This window comes from Ciconia boyciana, chromosome 8 (assembly GCF_034638445.1).
Source record: "Ciconia boyciana chromosome 8, ASM3463844v1, whole genome shotgun sequence".
Classification (NCBI taxonomy): domain Eukaryota; kingdom Metazoa; phylum Chordata; class Aves; order Ciconiiformes; family Ciconiidae; genus Ciconia; species Ciconia boyciana.
Genome location: NC_132941.1, coordinates 38,604,885 through 38,621,344, shown reverse-complemented (window position 1 = coordinate 38,621,344; position 16,460 = coordinate 38,604,885). Strand labels below are relative to the sequence as shown.

At 39.8% G+C, this 16,460-nt stretch overlaps 1 protein-coding gene across 1 annotated transcript in view; it reads left to right on the top strand.

The window, feature by feature from the left end:
• The window catches only part of RET (ret proto-oncogene), an 84,294-nt gene that overhangs the window by 42,625 nt on the left and 25,209 nt on the right, over positions 1-16,460 (top strand). Inside the window, exons 2-9 of the mRNA XM_072871626.1 lie at positions 2,226-2,477; positions 4,727-5,020; positions 5,509-5,750; positions 7,508-7,709; positions 8,173-8,372; positions 12,477-12,735; positions 13,906-14,031; positions 14,907-15,017. Coding sequence (XP_072727727.1) covers positions 2,226-2,477; positions 4,727-5,020; positions 5,509-5,750; positions 7,508-7,709; positions 8,173-8,372; positions 12,477-12,735; positions 13,906-14,031; positions 14,907-15,017 — 1,686 coding nt within the window. The remainder of the gene's footprint in view (positions 1-2,225; positions 2,478-4,726; positions 5,021-5,508; positions 5,751-7,507; positions 7,710-8,172; positions 8,373-12,476; positions 12,736-13,905; positions 14,032-14,906; positions 15,018-16,460) is intronic.

Here is a 16,460-nt window from a genome sequence, read left to right as displayed (position 1 = left end):
CCATTTTTCCCTTTTCTTTTCCAATTTCAGACTTTACACATCCATACTGTTTATATATACTCTACTTTCTATATGCTCCTTTTACTGGAGGTGATGTCGGGTCTCTGCTACTGTGCCGGTTCTTGCATGTGTGACGTGTTTGTGATGCTGAGCACACAGCATCGCTCACATTAGAACTGTTCACCCCAGTCTTAGAAATAAGGAAATAAGTAAATATTCCTCTGTCCTGTTGCTAATGTTGTATAAGCCTTGTTTGTATGCATCGGTGGGTTAAAAGTAATTTTTTAGTTTTGAGCAGTGAATTTTCAGTGTTGAATTTCTCATGAGGAAGTTTTCATAATTCTAGAATCAAGATTTTACAGAAAATACCTCAAGGAAATCTATTTGCCTGCACTGGGACTGGGCTTGCTGTTTGGATATCACCTTATCCCTCTTGTTAATGAACCAGTTTGTTAGGACTTCTAGCTGTGCATATTCACCAGCTTTTCCTGCACTTCAAAAAAAGACAGACAGAGGGACTGGAAAAATATTTGAAATTTATTATGAATGTTCAGGAATCTAACTTACAAAAAAGATGGTGATGGCACCAGAATCAGAAGCAATAGTTTTCTTCCAGACAGGGGATGTCAGGAGTTAATGCTTTTCTAAAACTCCCAAAAAGGTTAGTGTTGGCTTCCCTTTGAACTAATTACTTTGGAGTGAATTCACCTACCATATTACTTTACCACTTTATTTATATATTGCAAAGTATATGTAGAAAAACTAATGGGCCTCTGTAAATCTCATGGATGTAATTGCATCCAGGGATACTGATGATGTCATGAATCACTGCAAGGTACGGTGGTTTCTGTGGTATTTCCAAATGAAATTAGAGGTCTCTTGTTTACAGTTTGTTTGCGGTCCTCTCCATTCAGTAGAACAGTGTATGGATCCAATAATAATAAAAAATAAATACGTGCTATAGCCTGATGGTATTTTGAAGATGTTTTGGCATTATATCCCTAATTTTACTGCTGTATTACCATTGTTTCCAGTTGTATCTGGCTCGATTTAAGCTAAGATAGTCTTGTATTAGTAACATATGGAAATTGTTATTATTTTTATTTGTTCAGCAGATGTGTGAGCCTTTTATATGCCTTACTCCTTATCAAATCAGATTAAATGATGCAAAATTCTGCAATATGCAAGTATTCTTTTGTGTGGGAGCAAGTACTGACTGTCAGTGCAGGTGAAGTACAAGAGTGACAGTTCCAGTATTTCAGTGCACATGAGTGCAGTGAGCATCACTTCGTACCTTCCTTGCTTGTCAAGCGTTCCACTGTGACCATATTTGCAAGCAGTAGAATTGGAAGGGAAGCATTGGAAAGAGGTAGAGAGGCCATTGCAAAGTGACCTGGTAAGATGAGATCAGCTGAAGAAGCAGGCATCAAGGGGCAGTTGAGCCCTACTGAATGTAAATGTCTGCAATGGCGGGGGGAGGGAATGGGAGAAGAACAATGGGTCAGTCACAGCCATTGTATTAAAAATAAATGTACATTTCCGTCCCCACTTCAGGCAAGTCAGTTCTCAGCTTTCTCACCTGTCATATTTAAAATACTTATAAGACTTTCATATCAATTTTATTTAAACAACTCCCAATTTCTGGACCAGAAGTATCATGCTGGCCTGTTTAGAAAAGGAGGGAGCCACAAAAGGGACTCCTAGGTAAGAGAGGTATTACGTAATCCAAGGAAAAGTGTGCGAGCCATTGATACATTTCTGTGTTTTCTCTCAACAGAGAGTGTGTTTAGGCTTCTGAAGTGTGTGATTTCATCAAAGGGTTTTTTCCTTCTTTGAACATCATCTGTGAGATAATGGAATTACAGCTGAGAGCTCCAGATACGAACTTAAGTAAAATTTGGCAAGCAGAGCTTCATTAAACCTTCTGCATAAACTGAGCCGTGTTTACAGCAAAGTAGTTTTGCTTTCAAAAAGCAGATGATTTCGTAACTTGAACATAAACTATAGGCCAAATTTTTGGTGGCTATGTCCCTGGCTTGAGTGCAGTAAAACTATATTTATTTACACCAGATGAAGATCTGCCTTTTTCCACATCTTTTTTAATGCTTCTTTAGTCCTTAGAGAATGAAGCCTTTGGTTCTTTTCAAATGCATCTCTTAAGAAAATGTCAGTGCAAGAATCATTTAACTGGGAGCAACTCTCTTCTTGTGTGCCTTCCTTTGCAGCTGCCTTTGGTCTCTACTTCCCCAGGAAAGAGTACTCGGAGAATGTCTACATTGATCAGCCAGCAGGTACACCGCTCCTGCGCATCCATGCCTTGAGGGACTCACATGGGGAAGTGGCCCACTTTCATCTATGCCAGAATCTCATCATTTCTCGAGCAAGATCCCATGAAAATAACTGGTTTCAAATCAGAGAAAAAACAGGACTACTTTACCTCAGCAAAAGCCTGGATAGAGAAGATTTTAACATGCTGTGTAAGTATGAGAAGACTAGCTTTTCTAGTTGAAGTATCTGTTGTTAAAGGAAAGTACATTCAGATCATGAGTTTTATCCCATCAGCATATGAACATCAAATCTGGAAAAAACACATTTGCCCTTTTAAAATGAGGAACCAGACCCAATGAAACCCACAGCAAATGCAGGGAATCATATGCCAAAGCAAACACTGACCTGGGGCAGATCCAGTTGCTCACACTGTGGACTCCAATACGGTTGGAAAGTTGCATTACTTGAAATATTTTTTTTCTGCATTTCACAGCTGTATAAGTCACAGCTTTACATTGAGATTTGTAGTTTGTTCATTTACTGATGCAAATTAAGCCGATTCCACTGTGTTAATGCTGGGCATTTAGTGCCCAGACCAATGCAGTTAGATTAGTTCAAACTCTTACATAAATGGTCCTCAAACTCTGGTAACGTGGATTCGCAAAGTACATTTGCATGTAACACCAAACAGCTCTTGGAAGAAATGGTTAAGTGTACCTCTCTCCCTCTCTTGAGAGTTGGCTTTGTTAGAGAAGCTTACTATTGAACTACAGAAATGAATTATCTGTTTTTCCCCTTCTTTTATGCTCTAGCAGTAAATTGGTTTTGGTGATTTTGATCTATGAGGAAATTAGGTATCATTAGATGGTGGAGAAGGAAATGGGTGAGGAGTTAATGGCATACCGCTGTGATCAGTTGCAGAAATTCTGCTGTTGGAGAGAGACTGTAGTAACTGCCTTGAGTTTGTAAGAGCCATATGTCAACACTACCCTTTGCCTTAGGTGCCTTGATGTTTAAATGTTCAAGTTCAGACACCTACTGCTTTATTTTTTAAGTGCTGAGTGCTTGATATCTTACCCATTTTCATTGCATTTTTGGTACTCAGTGTTCATGAATATCAGATAGCTATTTGTAACTGAACAAAGGAAGAACAGCTATCCCGAACTTGAGTGTCTTGTTTTGTTCATGTGGATCAAAGTGACCTAAATCATCTTTTCAAGTCAATTAGATCTGTTACAGAGATGCTATCATTCTGTCTGTAGTCAAAGCAAGGTAATCAAAATAATTAAGGCTTGAAGCTGTATTAGTAGATGCCACAGGTTGATTTTAACTTCTGTGTTATCTTTTGACCAGCTCTTTATATTTCAAAATGATGAAGCAATTTGTCCTCTAAGCGTAAACAATTTTGGGCATAGCCTCAACTGGTATAAACTATCAGAACACTGTGACTTAAACGACAGCAGTTGTTGTTGGTCTGTCCTGAATATTTATTGCCATTTTGTGCACTCTTTTTCCCTGCTGCCACACCACCCTGCTCTAGTCTCTCCAAAAACCAGTCCTATGAAAAAGCTGGTTACTAATAGTGACCTGTTTTATGTCAGTGTATTACAGACAGAACGCTGATATCATTCTGTGAGGTTCTACAATGTAAAATTGGTGGTAACACCTATAGTTTTTTGGCTTACTGGGGTTATTAAGATAAAGATTTAAAGTCTTCCAACCAGCAGATGATGTATTCAAGAATTGTTTTATTACATAATTGTCGTGGTTTAACCCCAGCCGGCAACTAAGCCCCACACAGCCACTTGCTCACTCACCCCGGGTGGGATGGGCAAGAGAATCAGAAGAGTAGAAGTGAGAAAACTTGTGGGTTGAGATAAAGACAGTGTAATAGGGAAAGCAAAAGCCACACACGCAAGCAAAACAAGGAATTCATTCACTCCTTCCCATGGGCAGGCAGGTGTTCAGCCATCTCCAGGAAAGCAGGGCTCCATCACACCCAACGGTTACTTGGGAAGACAAACGCCATCACTCTGAACATCCCCCCCTTCCTTCTTCTTCCCCCAGCTGTATATGCTGAGCATGATGCCATATGGTATGGAATAGCCCTTTGGGCAGTTGGGGTCAGCTGTCCCAGCCGTGTCCCCTCCCAGCTTCTTGTGCAGCCCCAGCCTCCTCGCTGGTGGGGTGGGGTGAGGAGCAGAAAAGGCCTTGACTCTGTGTGAGCGCTGCTCAGCCGTCACTAAAACATCCCTGTGTTATCAACACTGTTTCCAGCACAAATCCAAACCATAGCCCCATACTAGCTACCATTAAGAAAATTAACTCTATCCCAGCCAAAACCAGCACAATAATAGGACTGTATGGTTTGTGGAATAATGGACTAGAGCACAAAATGGGCAAAAGAAATGTTGGCTTGTCTTCTATAAAATATTTATTCTGATGTTTTTTTCTGAAGCTGTAGGAAACTGGATGCCGTTATCAAAGGTGATGCTGTATGTCTTCCTTTCATCCCACCCTTTCCAAGAGAAGGAATGCGACTCTGCTACGCGCACCACAGTTTTCCTCTCCTTGATCAATGCTACTGCACCAGCTTGCAGTTCCCTGACAGCAAGGCAGCTTTGCTTCACAGAAATGGATCTCTCCTTTCACATCAAAGAGAATAAACCACCTGGCACATTTCATCAGCTCCAGTTACCCTCAGTTCATCATCTGTGTCAGAATCTCAGCATCTCCTACAAACTGCTGGCAGGTAAAACTGGAACTGAGCCACTCACGTACCAGCAATAGATGTAAACAGTGGCACTGTTAAGATCTCTTTTGTATTAGATCTTCTAGATTGATTCTGTAAAGGAAGTTCCATTGCAAACATGAACTGAGCCTGAAGATTTTGCCTTTGAGATATACAGAGAGGATGGGAAGGAGGACTATCTCCTTCCCTAAGGAAAAAAGATTGGTTTTAGAAGTTTGCACCTGCTAAGAGCAGATTGGGAATATCCTGAGCTTTAAATTGTGCTGCTTCTAGACTTGTAGGATCTTCCCATCTATTCCGTGTTTTCTGCCTACCCTAATATAGCCCTACAACTTCCTTCTGTTTCACTTCTGAGTCTGCCTTTTATCATGCAGTTATGATGTCCAAAAGGATTTACTGGATTGCAAAAGAGTATTAAAGAAGAAAACTATCAGAGTTCTATAATGGGAAGTGCTTGTCCCTATTTATACTGTGGCTATGTTTTTCAGCTGAAGGTATGCCCTTTCGATACAATGAGAACACCACCGGCGTGAGTGTGACACAGCGCCTAGATCGAGAAGAGAGAGAGAGATACGAGCTGATTGCCAAATGTACCGTGAGAGAGGGCTTCAGGGAAATGCAGGTTGAGGTGCCCTTCCTGGTGAATGTGTTAGATGAAGATGACTCTCCTCCCTTCCTTCCCAATGGCACTGATACTGCAGATGCTGTTGTGGAGTTCAACAGGAAAGAGGTAATGTTCTTCTTTATCTAGTCCCTGAAGTAGGAGCGCAGCAGAGGGAGGCATGATGACTGGGAAACGCCATGCCCTGGGTAATGGATCTCAGCATCAAGCACATGACCACACCATGCTCCTCAAAGCTGTGATTGTAAAACACTGAGTCTGTAGAATTCCTCTCCCCTAAGTTATATTTTATTCAGACCCCAAAGTAAGAAGAGTTTGGGTTGGGATTTAAACAGTGAAAAGAAGTGTTAGCAGTTCCTGAGGTCAGGATGGACCATTGCTAGGACTGTGGTCAGGATCGCTGTATCTCCCCATACTGAGCTCTGCTCTGTATTTGTTACAGGGTTGCTTCCCCCAGGTGACTAAAATTGAGAGTTGTTACAACAGGTGTAAGTGTGTATCCTTCCCATATATGCAAGTCTATATAAGCTATCAGAACTACATTCAGAACATTTATTAGGATGCTGTACCAGTTAACAGAAAGCTAGGAGGAGCAGTTGTCTGCTGCAGACAAACATTGCACCTGCAAAGGTGTTGAAGTTTCCAGTGTCAAGCTGTTAAGGGAGAGCTCCAGGATCTTGCTTTAACGGTGCCCTCCCACTCTTCCCTTACCGCCCCAAGGTGATCTTTCAGGAGGTCTAAACCCCTGGGTGTCTTTGTGTCTGCCTCCTGCGTGCGTACGCCCCTTGCTTCTGTAGAGAAGTACACAAGTGGGCTCTTTGGCTCTTCCCACTGGAGCAACAACCCTTTATAAGTCAGTGGTATAGAGAAGGCACTGCTTTTGGGGCCTAAACAATGCATTTTTTGTGAGAGGACTTCTGTTTCACAACAGCGGCATTTTTTTTGCAGTCAAATTTCCTTCAAAGTGTGTTTTGCTCATGTTTGTGTCTGGAAGGGAAAAGAATGCTTTTGGGACTTTGCTGCCACCTCCCGACTAGAACAAGTGTTGACAAGACACCTATGAACACATCACATTTGCCTGGTCATAAAGTAATTCATTTTTACTCTTGAAAATTATGAGATTTGGGAGTTTGATTTAGCGCTGGATAGAAAATGAAGGTCTGATAAAACTGTTTTATAAAGTAAAATATTATCTTTGAAATTACATGCCTGCAAAGTGTTCAGAACGTAGTGAGTTTCACTGTCATTTTTCAGTGGGGAAAAAAGCATTATATTTGGAAACTTTCAATCTTTTCTAGTAACTAAACGAACTTGAAGCAACAGAATTGCCAATAAAAATTTTAAAGGCCTTGTGGCTTCAGTGTGCAGGTAGAGAACAGCAATATCTAGTAGACTAAGCAGAAGACAGCCAACCCAGGCCACTTCTGTCATTTCAGGAAATTAGTTAGACCTGTATGTATTTCATTGTCTTTTAAGTGCACATATTACCTGCTTTTTTAGCATTATTGTAGAATAACATTGATTTTTTTTTTTTAGAAAAGGGGAAAAAAAAAAAAGAAAAAAAAACCCAAGAGCTGTGCATGTGCACTCATTTCCTACCTCAAAAGTTTAGCACTGTATTTAAACATAGACTCACATAATTATATGACAAGTTCTTTTTCACTGCCATCTTCTTTTGAGCTTCTAATTCAGATCCAAATAGGTGTGAAATAGTGGTGAACTGAGGTTTAAAATTAACTTGAATGAAAGTGGGGTTGAGTGAAAGTTGTAAGGTTTTATTTGACCAATATTTCAATCTCCTAATGTGTATCAGGGGAAGAAAGCTTCAAGGTCATTCAGCAATGTCATTTATTATTTCCTTCTAGGGAACTGTCCTTGCAATGCTAACTGTATACGATGCAGACACCACACCTATTTATCCCCTTGAAAGCAGCAGAAAGAAATACACAGGAACCATCATTACTGATGATCCCTGGATAAGTGAAACATTTCGGGTAGAGCACATCTTCGACGAAATCCACTTCAGCCCAAATGGCAGCCAAGTGAGGGGAACTCAACATGAGTACAGTAAGGTCTCTTTCTTCAAATAAAGAAGTTTCTTGTTAGTAATTGACCAATAAGCTCTTGAACTTTTCCAAGCATTTTGTAAATATTAAGCCAAAGAAAGCTGAGAAATTTCAAGTTAAGTAAATGCTGAATTTTAAACATGTACTGAAAGCATGGAGTTTGTGCATCTCTGGGGTAGGGAGTGTATGGGATGATGATAAGCAAGATGATTGATAAGCAAGAGGTTCTGATTGTAGGATTCTCAGCATGGCAGTTAGAAGGGAAGAGGACCTCTCCAAATATCATGAATGGCACAGACCATAACTCCATAGGAGCATATTTTCATATTTAACTCACCTTCTGTTTCCTGTTAGGATTAACTTTGATATGTGCAATTTTGATATAATTTTGTTGGGATTGCAGTATCAAAATATACATTTGCAGATAATGTGGGTCGGTAATAGACTAATCTTTTATTTTGCAGAACTGGTACTGAATAAAAGTATTTCGGTCACAGAGCATCGTTCCTTCCAGTTGGATGTTTTGGTGAATGACACAGAATTTCATGGCCCAGAAAGATCGGTGATGCTTCATTTCAATGTCTCCATCCTCCCTGTCAGCATTCAGTTTCCAAATATGACTTACCAGTTCACAGTGAACAGAAATGCTGAACGTTTTGCACAAGTAAGAACTGTGTTAGTTATACTCACTCTCTGTTAGAGACAGAGCTTAGTAGATAGATCACTAGGGCGAGATGCGTTAAAGCGTTGGTTGTGGCTGTTTTAAGTAGAATCAATGAAAAATGTGATATCAATATGAGTGTTGCTGGATGCAGTGGGCAGTAGGTAGACTGGACACTAGCCCTCCCATCACATAATAACAGAAGAGGAACACATGGAACATTAATACACATGGAAGTATTAATAGAGAGAAATAGAGACAGAAGGACTTGCAACCATGAGTGGCTTAGGCATAAATAACTGGAAAAATATCAAGGGCAAGAAAAAAAAAGAATTGTCCCAGCTCTACCTATTCCAGTATGTTAATGGCTTTTCTCTAGATAATAGCTAGTTAGTAATTAATGCGTTTCCTAATTTAACCCTCATTTTAGCTTAATCACCACCATTGCCATTAATAATGCCTTCCAGAAACACTTTCTAACAGGTTGACATTAATCAGGTGAAAATTACAATGTAATTCCTATGGAACATGTACATTAATAAAGAACTAGTTCAATATAATGTTATGAAAGTGAATATTAAAAACACCAGTGATGAGCCACTTTGGAGGAGCTGCTGGAAAGTATACCTCGTAACTAAATAAAGCTATAAAACTCCCGCAGAGAGGAGGATTGAGACTAAAATATGATCATCCCAATTGCAGAGAAAACCAATTCATTAGAAGACTTCTCAGGAAGAATTCAGTTTTATTAATCTTTAAGCCTCTGGCTAATTGTAAAAAGAAAGAAAAAGGAAAGTTAGATATATTGCCTGTTCTTATATTTAATCTGATGACATGCACTATGGCCTGATAGCTCTTCAGAGTACAGAACAGGCCTTACATGACCAATAAAAATGCTGCTGCTTAGTCAAGGGACATTTTTACCCGTGGCCTGCACTGAATATCCTAAACAAGAAAAAGATATCAAGTGTGCTCACACAGCAGGCTCCCTACCAAAAGCTACTTCTTTATCACATTTTGTGATGCCTTGTGGCTGCAACTTTTAAATTTGCAGTCCATTAGAAACTTCAGAGCATATTCTGTGCTTTTTGTGCAGATCACAATATCTTTGATGTTAGGTTTGGGTTTTTTGTAGCAGCAGATTGTGAAAGCTTTATTCTCAGCAGCGTAAAAAAACCTCTTGCCTGAAGATAGGGTGAAATCAGTAGGTTTCCCCCTAAAAGAAGTAACAGCATAGGTGTGTAAGATACTCATAGTCTTGCTCCTAGCATGTAGAAATAGGCCCCAAATGTATGTATGTCACAACGTGATTGTAATTTTTAAAAGTGTGGAAACTTAACTGTTAGGTGTGTATGTGTATATATATGAATTAATTGATTTTTATGTGTGATTTTGCATTTTGCCAGGACAATCAAACATCTGAAAGGGAATTTTAGGGTTTCTGGAAACAATGGCGCTTCCCACTAACTGTGCAGTTTCACTGGGTGGCAGTAGTAGCAGGGAAAACTGTTTCTGGCAAGAAGGGTTCCAAGAGATATCTCTTTGTGCTGCCGAAACACAAACTCACAAAGAGATTTTGTTCTGATTCTTGACCAGCAAAATGCAGAACTCATCCTGGCTCTGAGATGGGTCTTGATCAGTTTCTGTCATCCACTTACTTCTGAGGCTGGGTTTGAATGCACAGTGTGCTCAGGTTGGAGCACAAGTCAATGGAAGCAGCTTAGTCCCCAGCACTTCACATTATTAAAGTCGTCTGCATAATTAGCTGTGATGTGCCAGAGCAGTAAGGAAAAGTACTGGGCCAAATCAATATGAAGGCTGAACTGTCTCTTGCCCTAAGGAAAACACAAGAGCGTGAAGAAATGATTAACTGCTGGGCTGATGCCATTTGTCTATTTGAGCAGCTAAATGAATTGAATAACAGAAGCATGGCCTGACAGTACAGGCTTGCCCAGTGGCATTTAACTTATCAAAGGACTTAAAGCTCTGTTGACATTTACTGAGACAAATGATGAATAACATCGGCTGAGATTTTTAGAGAGGTTATATGTCCAAATGTCCCTGGAATTCAGTGAAGAGGAACATTATCATTATCCAGGCTTTATTAAACTCTGGAGCTCAAAAGGTGGATTTTTCCATTCCTATTTCTGATAATGGTCTTTCTGTGTTAACTATTGTGTGTCTTGCAAAATGCACCTTTGTAGGTTCCTCCCCGGTATGTTGATGTTCATCCTGATTACCAGGCTCTTTTTCAGCCTCCTCATGAAAAAGAGGGACTGCCTGCTTCTACCTCCTTCCCCTGGTGCTGTGCTCCGCTGCATCTGAGAGCTGGGCTGACTCCAGAACCTGCGGTGCAGGGCAAAGTTACAAGCTTGGCCTTTACCTAGCAGGATCGGGCAAAAAGAGAAAGCCCATCTTTCTGGTAGAAACTTCTTGAGGGGGGGCATTTTTAGCTTCTCCTCAAATTATACAGAAAAAGCAAAACTGGCCCATGCGCTACTCTAAGGATAATCTGCTCCTCAGGGACCCTGAATTTATGGGGTCTTCTCCATCCCTTTTGCAGGAAATGTCTGTTGATCAAAAAGGTGCCTGGAAAAAACAGTTATGACAGAGTAGGCAGAAAGGACAGTTTAATCTAGTCTATATAAAGTTTAATGCCATGGAACGTCATTATGTTCTCCTACTGCCTCAAAGAAACACCATCTAAGCAGTTGCAAAACACTGCCAGTTGCAACGCAGCACCAAAGCTAAGATGATGTGGTTCTGGAAGGGACCTGTCTAGACCTTGTGTCTAGACAGAGTTTATGAACAGATGAAGTCTTTTCTTTACTTCTTTTTCTTCCTGCCAGTCACAGCATGCTGTGGAGAGGAGACGGCGTGGAAGAAATGGCCTAGCTTCTGATTGCTTTAATAGTCTTTGTGTGTTATCCTGCCACCAAAAAAAACCCAACAAAAAACCCCAGCAAATGATGCCAAGTGACCAGTCAGTGATGTGAATGGGAATAAGTCAGATGAAGTGGGACTATCCTATGACAAAGTATGCTTCTAGGACTGCAAAAGCTTCCTCTCTGACTTTAAATAGGCCAGGTTCATAGGAAGAAGTCTTAGTACAAAAAAACTTCCCCCCCCCCGCCACGTTCTTTAATGAGAATGCTAAAACCAAGATGTACAGATATGCTTTTACCAGCAGTGGTGTTACTTGAAAACACATCTTAACTGCAGCATTTGAAAATAATCCATCACCAAGTTCCCTTAAATAACACCCCACCCTTCATATTGTGGTTTTCCCTGCAAGGAAAGCCAATGCCTCTGGACCTGATCCGAATCCCACTCTTGTAAATGGAAAAACCAAAGTGAGCTTTGGATCAGTTCCTATAGGAGCTGGACAGGAGATGGGGCTTTACATTCCTGTGCTTCTCAGATAAATTGTTTCAGACTGAAGAGTGCTCTAGCATAGATATTCTGGCAGGCAGAAGTTCAAATATGGCAAACCAACATATTTTCATTTTTAGATAAAAAAGTTTAAAAAATTGCAAATGGGAAACAATGAGGTTCTTATTTCCTTTTAAGGCTTTCGGAGAACTCTGCCGGCAAGAAACTTTTCGACTGTAATATTATGAAAATTATGTATTAGCAGTTTCTATTTCTGTGTTATTTGAAAAGAGTCTCAGCTTTGTTCACACTGAGCTGTTCGCTTTCTCAAGCAAAATCAAACTTTTTCTCACTGATCAGCCTGGGACAGAGCAGGGACTGAACTCAGACTTTCCCAAATCACAGGGTCCTGTTCTCTCTGAACACTGCTGACCATCAGCAGTAGGCACCAAGTATCACTGAGTCTCTGGGTCAAGGTTTTTTGCATTTCCACTGTTAGCCTGAAGACAATGGTAATGCTTTACCTCTCATTTTTGCTGAGAATAAATCACATTTGAAGCATTCATGTACTGCATTGGTAGTAAAATACCAAATCTGTAAACCCAAGATAAATGCTGAACTCTGCAAGGTGTAATATGCTCAAGTTTCTTTCAGATATTTTTGGGAAGCACAGAATATTTCTGATATAGTTTTGTTTCTGTTGTCTGTGATTTCTTTGTTGGTGTTTGAGCCTAGATAGGAAAAATCTGCATTGAAAACTGTATGAAATTCCGTGGTGTGAACATCACCTACAAGTTACTGTCCCCCAACGTAAGCTGCTATCCTGTCAGCATACTTCAAGGCCGAGAAGACAAATGGGGAAGCCTTTATGTGAATGATTCCTCTATGCTACGGAGACCTGAATGCAAGGAAATACAATACACTATTCAAGCTACAGACAAGCAGAGCAGGAAACATACCAAAACCCTCCTCACTATTGTGTTGGAAGGAACTCGTAAGTACTCAACTCAATTAGAACTATTTACTATTTACAAGAGTTATGAGTATTAGGTGATGCATTAGTAGGGTATCTATAAACTGATGGCATTAACAATGACAACGAATCTGAGTTACAAGATACAGGTCACAAAGTTTGCATTTTGAGTTCTGAAGCAGACCTGCCTGTAGCAGATATTTGTTTGAAGAACTAATGCACAGAAAGGTGGTATATCATATGCAATTCCTAATATTCTTGATGATATTTGATTTAGAAGAATCTTTTTTGTGTGCCTGTGTGACCTTTATTTTGTTCACATATTCCTATGGAAGAAAAAAAAAAAAGCCTGTATATTTATGAAAACACAAATTCCTGGCCTAAGTATATTTATTCAATCATCTTTCTCCCCACTTCTCACTCCAATTTTTCTTTTTTTTTCTTTTTTTTTCTTTCTTATTTTTTTAATTTTTGTGCTTAACATTTATGTAGCAATTGCATTGACTTCCTTTCACTGAAAAGTTCCTAAGGGCAGAATGTTAGAAATATTCTACAACAGCCACAGCAGAGGAGGATTACACTGGAAATGTAATCATTTCTCTCCAAACCATATCGCACTTTGTGCAGAACCTTACAATTCTACATGACAATTACCTCCGTTCCCTTGTATCATATCATAACTCCTATGCCAAGAGCAAACAGGTTGAGGAAGAAGAAACAAAAGCCTGCAGTGGATTTTTCTTTTTGCAAGAGCCTTGTGCTGTCTGAAATCAAACATTCCTAGCCGTTGCTCTTTGGGCTACTAATGCATTAGCCCAAGTACTAAGTGTTTTCCCTTAATTAAAAGGTTTGTATGAAGCTATAAGTACTTACTGTCCCCATTTTTCTCTTATCAGTATGTTAAGTGCATTTCAACAGTTCTAGGCATTGACAGTGTGCTATCAAGCAAAGATAACCATGCCATCAGTTTGTCTTTTATTTCACAGAAGAGAAACACCTGGACTTTTCTTTAATTGTTATCTAAGTTTACTGATAGTTGGGTCAGTCAGTGCTCAGTCTTTCTCTCCTTTCTTCATCTTTCTTTCCTTCCTATCTACCCCTAAGAACGGAGTTTTCCTTCTGATTTGAGCTGACTTGCTTGTGTATTCATCTCCCTTGTCCTGCACTGACAGCAAACACTTTTCCCAACAGTTTTAAAAAAAGAGGAGGACTGCCCCGACTCTTGTGCTGTGAGTAAGCACCATGCTGAATGTGAAGAGTGTGGTGGCCTGGGAGTGCTAACAGGAAGATGCCAGTGGAGACAGGGGAGTGGAAAAGGTACATTTCTGTTGTGTGAAATTAAGCTTCTGTTTAGTCATAGTTGTGCATTTGACTTCCACAGATATAAACGGATTTATTCTGGCTGGACAACATGGTATAGTAAACTACACAGAAGCTGGGACTAAAAAATTAATCATAATACCCAAATGAAACATGCGCTAGGAAGGAAAATGAGGTTACGTTGGAACGGTCATTCTTGATCTTGTCCCTGGTGATGTTGAACACGATACGTAGAACACCAGGTAGTGAATTGGGTTTGCAGCAGTGTAACTGGAATGGATAATTTATGGCTTGCAAGATAATCTCTGCGACCGTGAATTGAGTTTGGAACATACCAATGAGCCTCTGAGCAGGTATGCCCCAGCAGACAGTGAGCACAGAAGCTTTGTCTCTGTTGTCTCTGTTCTCTGTGGTCTGTAGCACAGATCTGACGGGTGACAGTACTCTTGACTCTTCCAGAACAATGCTTCTGTGCCAATGCTTTATCCCTTCAAACTGCATGAGTATCACAAATCCTCTTTGACTACTTGTAACCTTCATATTCAAGTATGTGTGAAATTGTATACAGACATCCTTAGTCATGAAAGCCACTCTTTGGTCTCAAAATGGTCAACTAGCTCTTTTTCCAGTAATACTCACTGTAACTGCAAGTGACATGCCCAGAGGGCTGTCAAAAGCAGAAAACATAGTGAAAAATATATTTCTTCCAGTTGCTTTTAGCTGTTGTCTTGCCTGTTACTTTAGCAGATGGTATTTACTTTAAAAAGAAAAGTAACGGTGCTTTGGTGTGTCAGCGTGCAGTGCGAAGATGCAGTATGCTTTCCTTCAAAGCCTCGTGGTATTTGTGCAGCTGTCTGTTTCTGTGTTAACAGGGATCACCACAAACTATTCCACGTGCACCCCAAGTATCAAGACTTGTCCAGATGGCACCTGTGATGTGATTGAGAGCAAAGATGCGGCTGTGTGCCCCCAAGACTGCACAAGTATGCAAATGTTTTAGGAGGGGTTTTTCTGGGTCATCGCTGATCACTGTTCCACTTTCTCGATCCCAGATACCTTTACAAGCTCAACATATTTAGCATCTCTGCATTGTCATACCTGCATTTGAATCGTACAAGAGACTTAAGCTTATGGGGACTAGTCTTGTTCTTTTTTAAGCCAGTCAGCCAACGCCTATTGGCTGTCAGTGATGGAAAGATAAGGTTTTCTCCATAATTCTTATTCTGCTCCACCTGCTAATTCGCAGGTACTGTTTTTCAGTGGAGGTATTTGCTGAAACAGGTATAGGTTTTAGGTAAGTTAATGCCCTATTTCCAAACTTTAGCACAACGTGATAGAAACCATGCCTATTTGAACTCTAATTTAAACAAGTAACAAAAAACAAATTTCAATTTAAAATAAACATGCTTACAGAGGATCATTTGGGGAAATGCACCTGGCCTTATTTGACAGGTGACCATCAAAATGATCCAATGCCTTAGCTATTTGAAGATACAGGCAGAGATTCATATGAACAGCATTTATGAAGGAAGAATTGAAATACATTTGTGTTTTTTCTTGAACACGTCTTTCTACATTCCACTCATATACCTGCTCATACCTGCAAGTTCACAATCACCCTGAAGATATAAAGGTTAGAAAAACAGTGTATTGCACTTAAGCAATTTCAGTCTTCTATGAGATGATAATTTTTAAGTGGATCTTTTTATCTATCAGTATCTAATTCAGGAATAAAGACACAGATGTTTCTTGAACAATTCTTCTGGCTCTGACATTGTATACTCCAAGTTTACATTTTAAAATGGAGCCTTAAAGGAACTAGCATTTTCTTACAGGCTAGGACTTACGTTCTTCTATAAAATGAATGAATAAAGAGGCATCTTTGTATTTCTTACATGCAAGAATGTGATTGTGTATTGTAAATTACTTTTATCACAAAGATAATTATTTCATTAGAGTGCATAAAAACAATCCTTAAAGTGGCAGAAATGCTTGAAGTGAATGCAAGTAACTTCTCTAATCATCTGAAAAGAATTCTTTATTGGTAATAACCACAATCAGTTGTCATTCTAAAAGTGGAAATATTTGTGCCAGAGGCTGCAGTGCTAAAACACGTAATGTGCAACATATGCAGCATCAGATGTTTTGCTCAACAGAAGCCTGAAAGAAATGCTGTCTTATTAGATAATAGAAGCAGGCAAGTAAGACAAGCTTTCAAGATGTTATGTATGCCTTTTTAATGCCTAAGTTGGATAATTTTATACATGGTTTGACGCAATTCAGAACCTGGCTTGGTGCCCAAAAGCAGTATATTTACAGACAAAGAAATGAGTGTATTTTGGGAGCTCAGAGGTGCAGGAGTATGTTATATCAGCTTTTACTGGCAGAGGACATTTCTTTGAGAATGGCAAGTGATAAATAGAAAT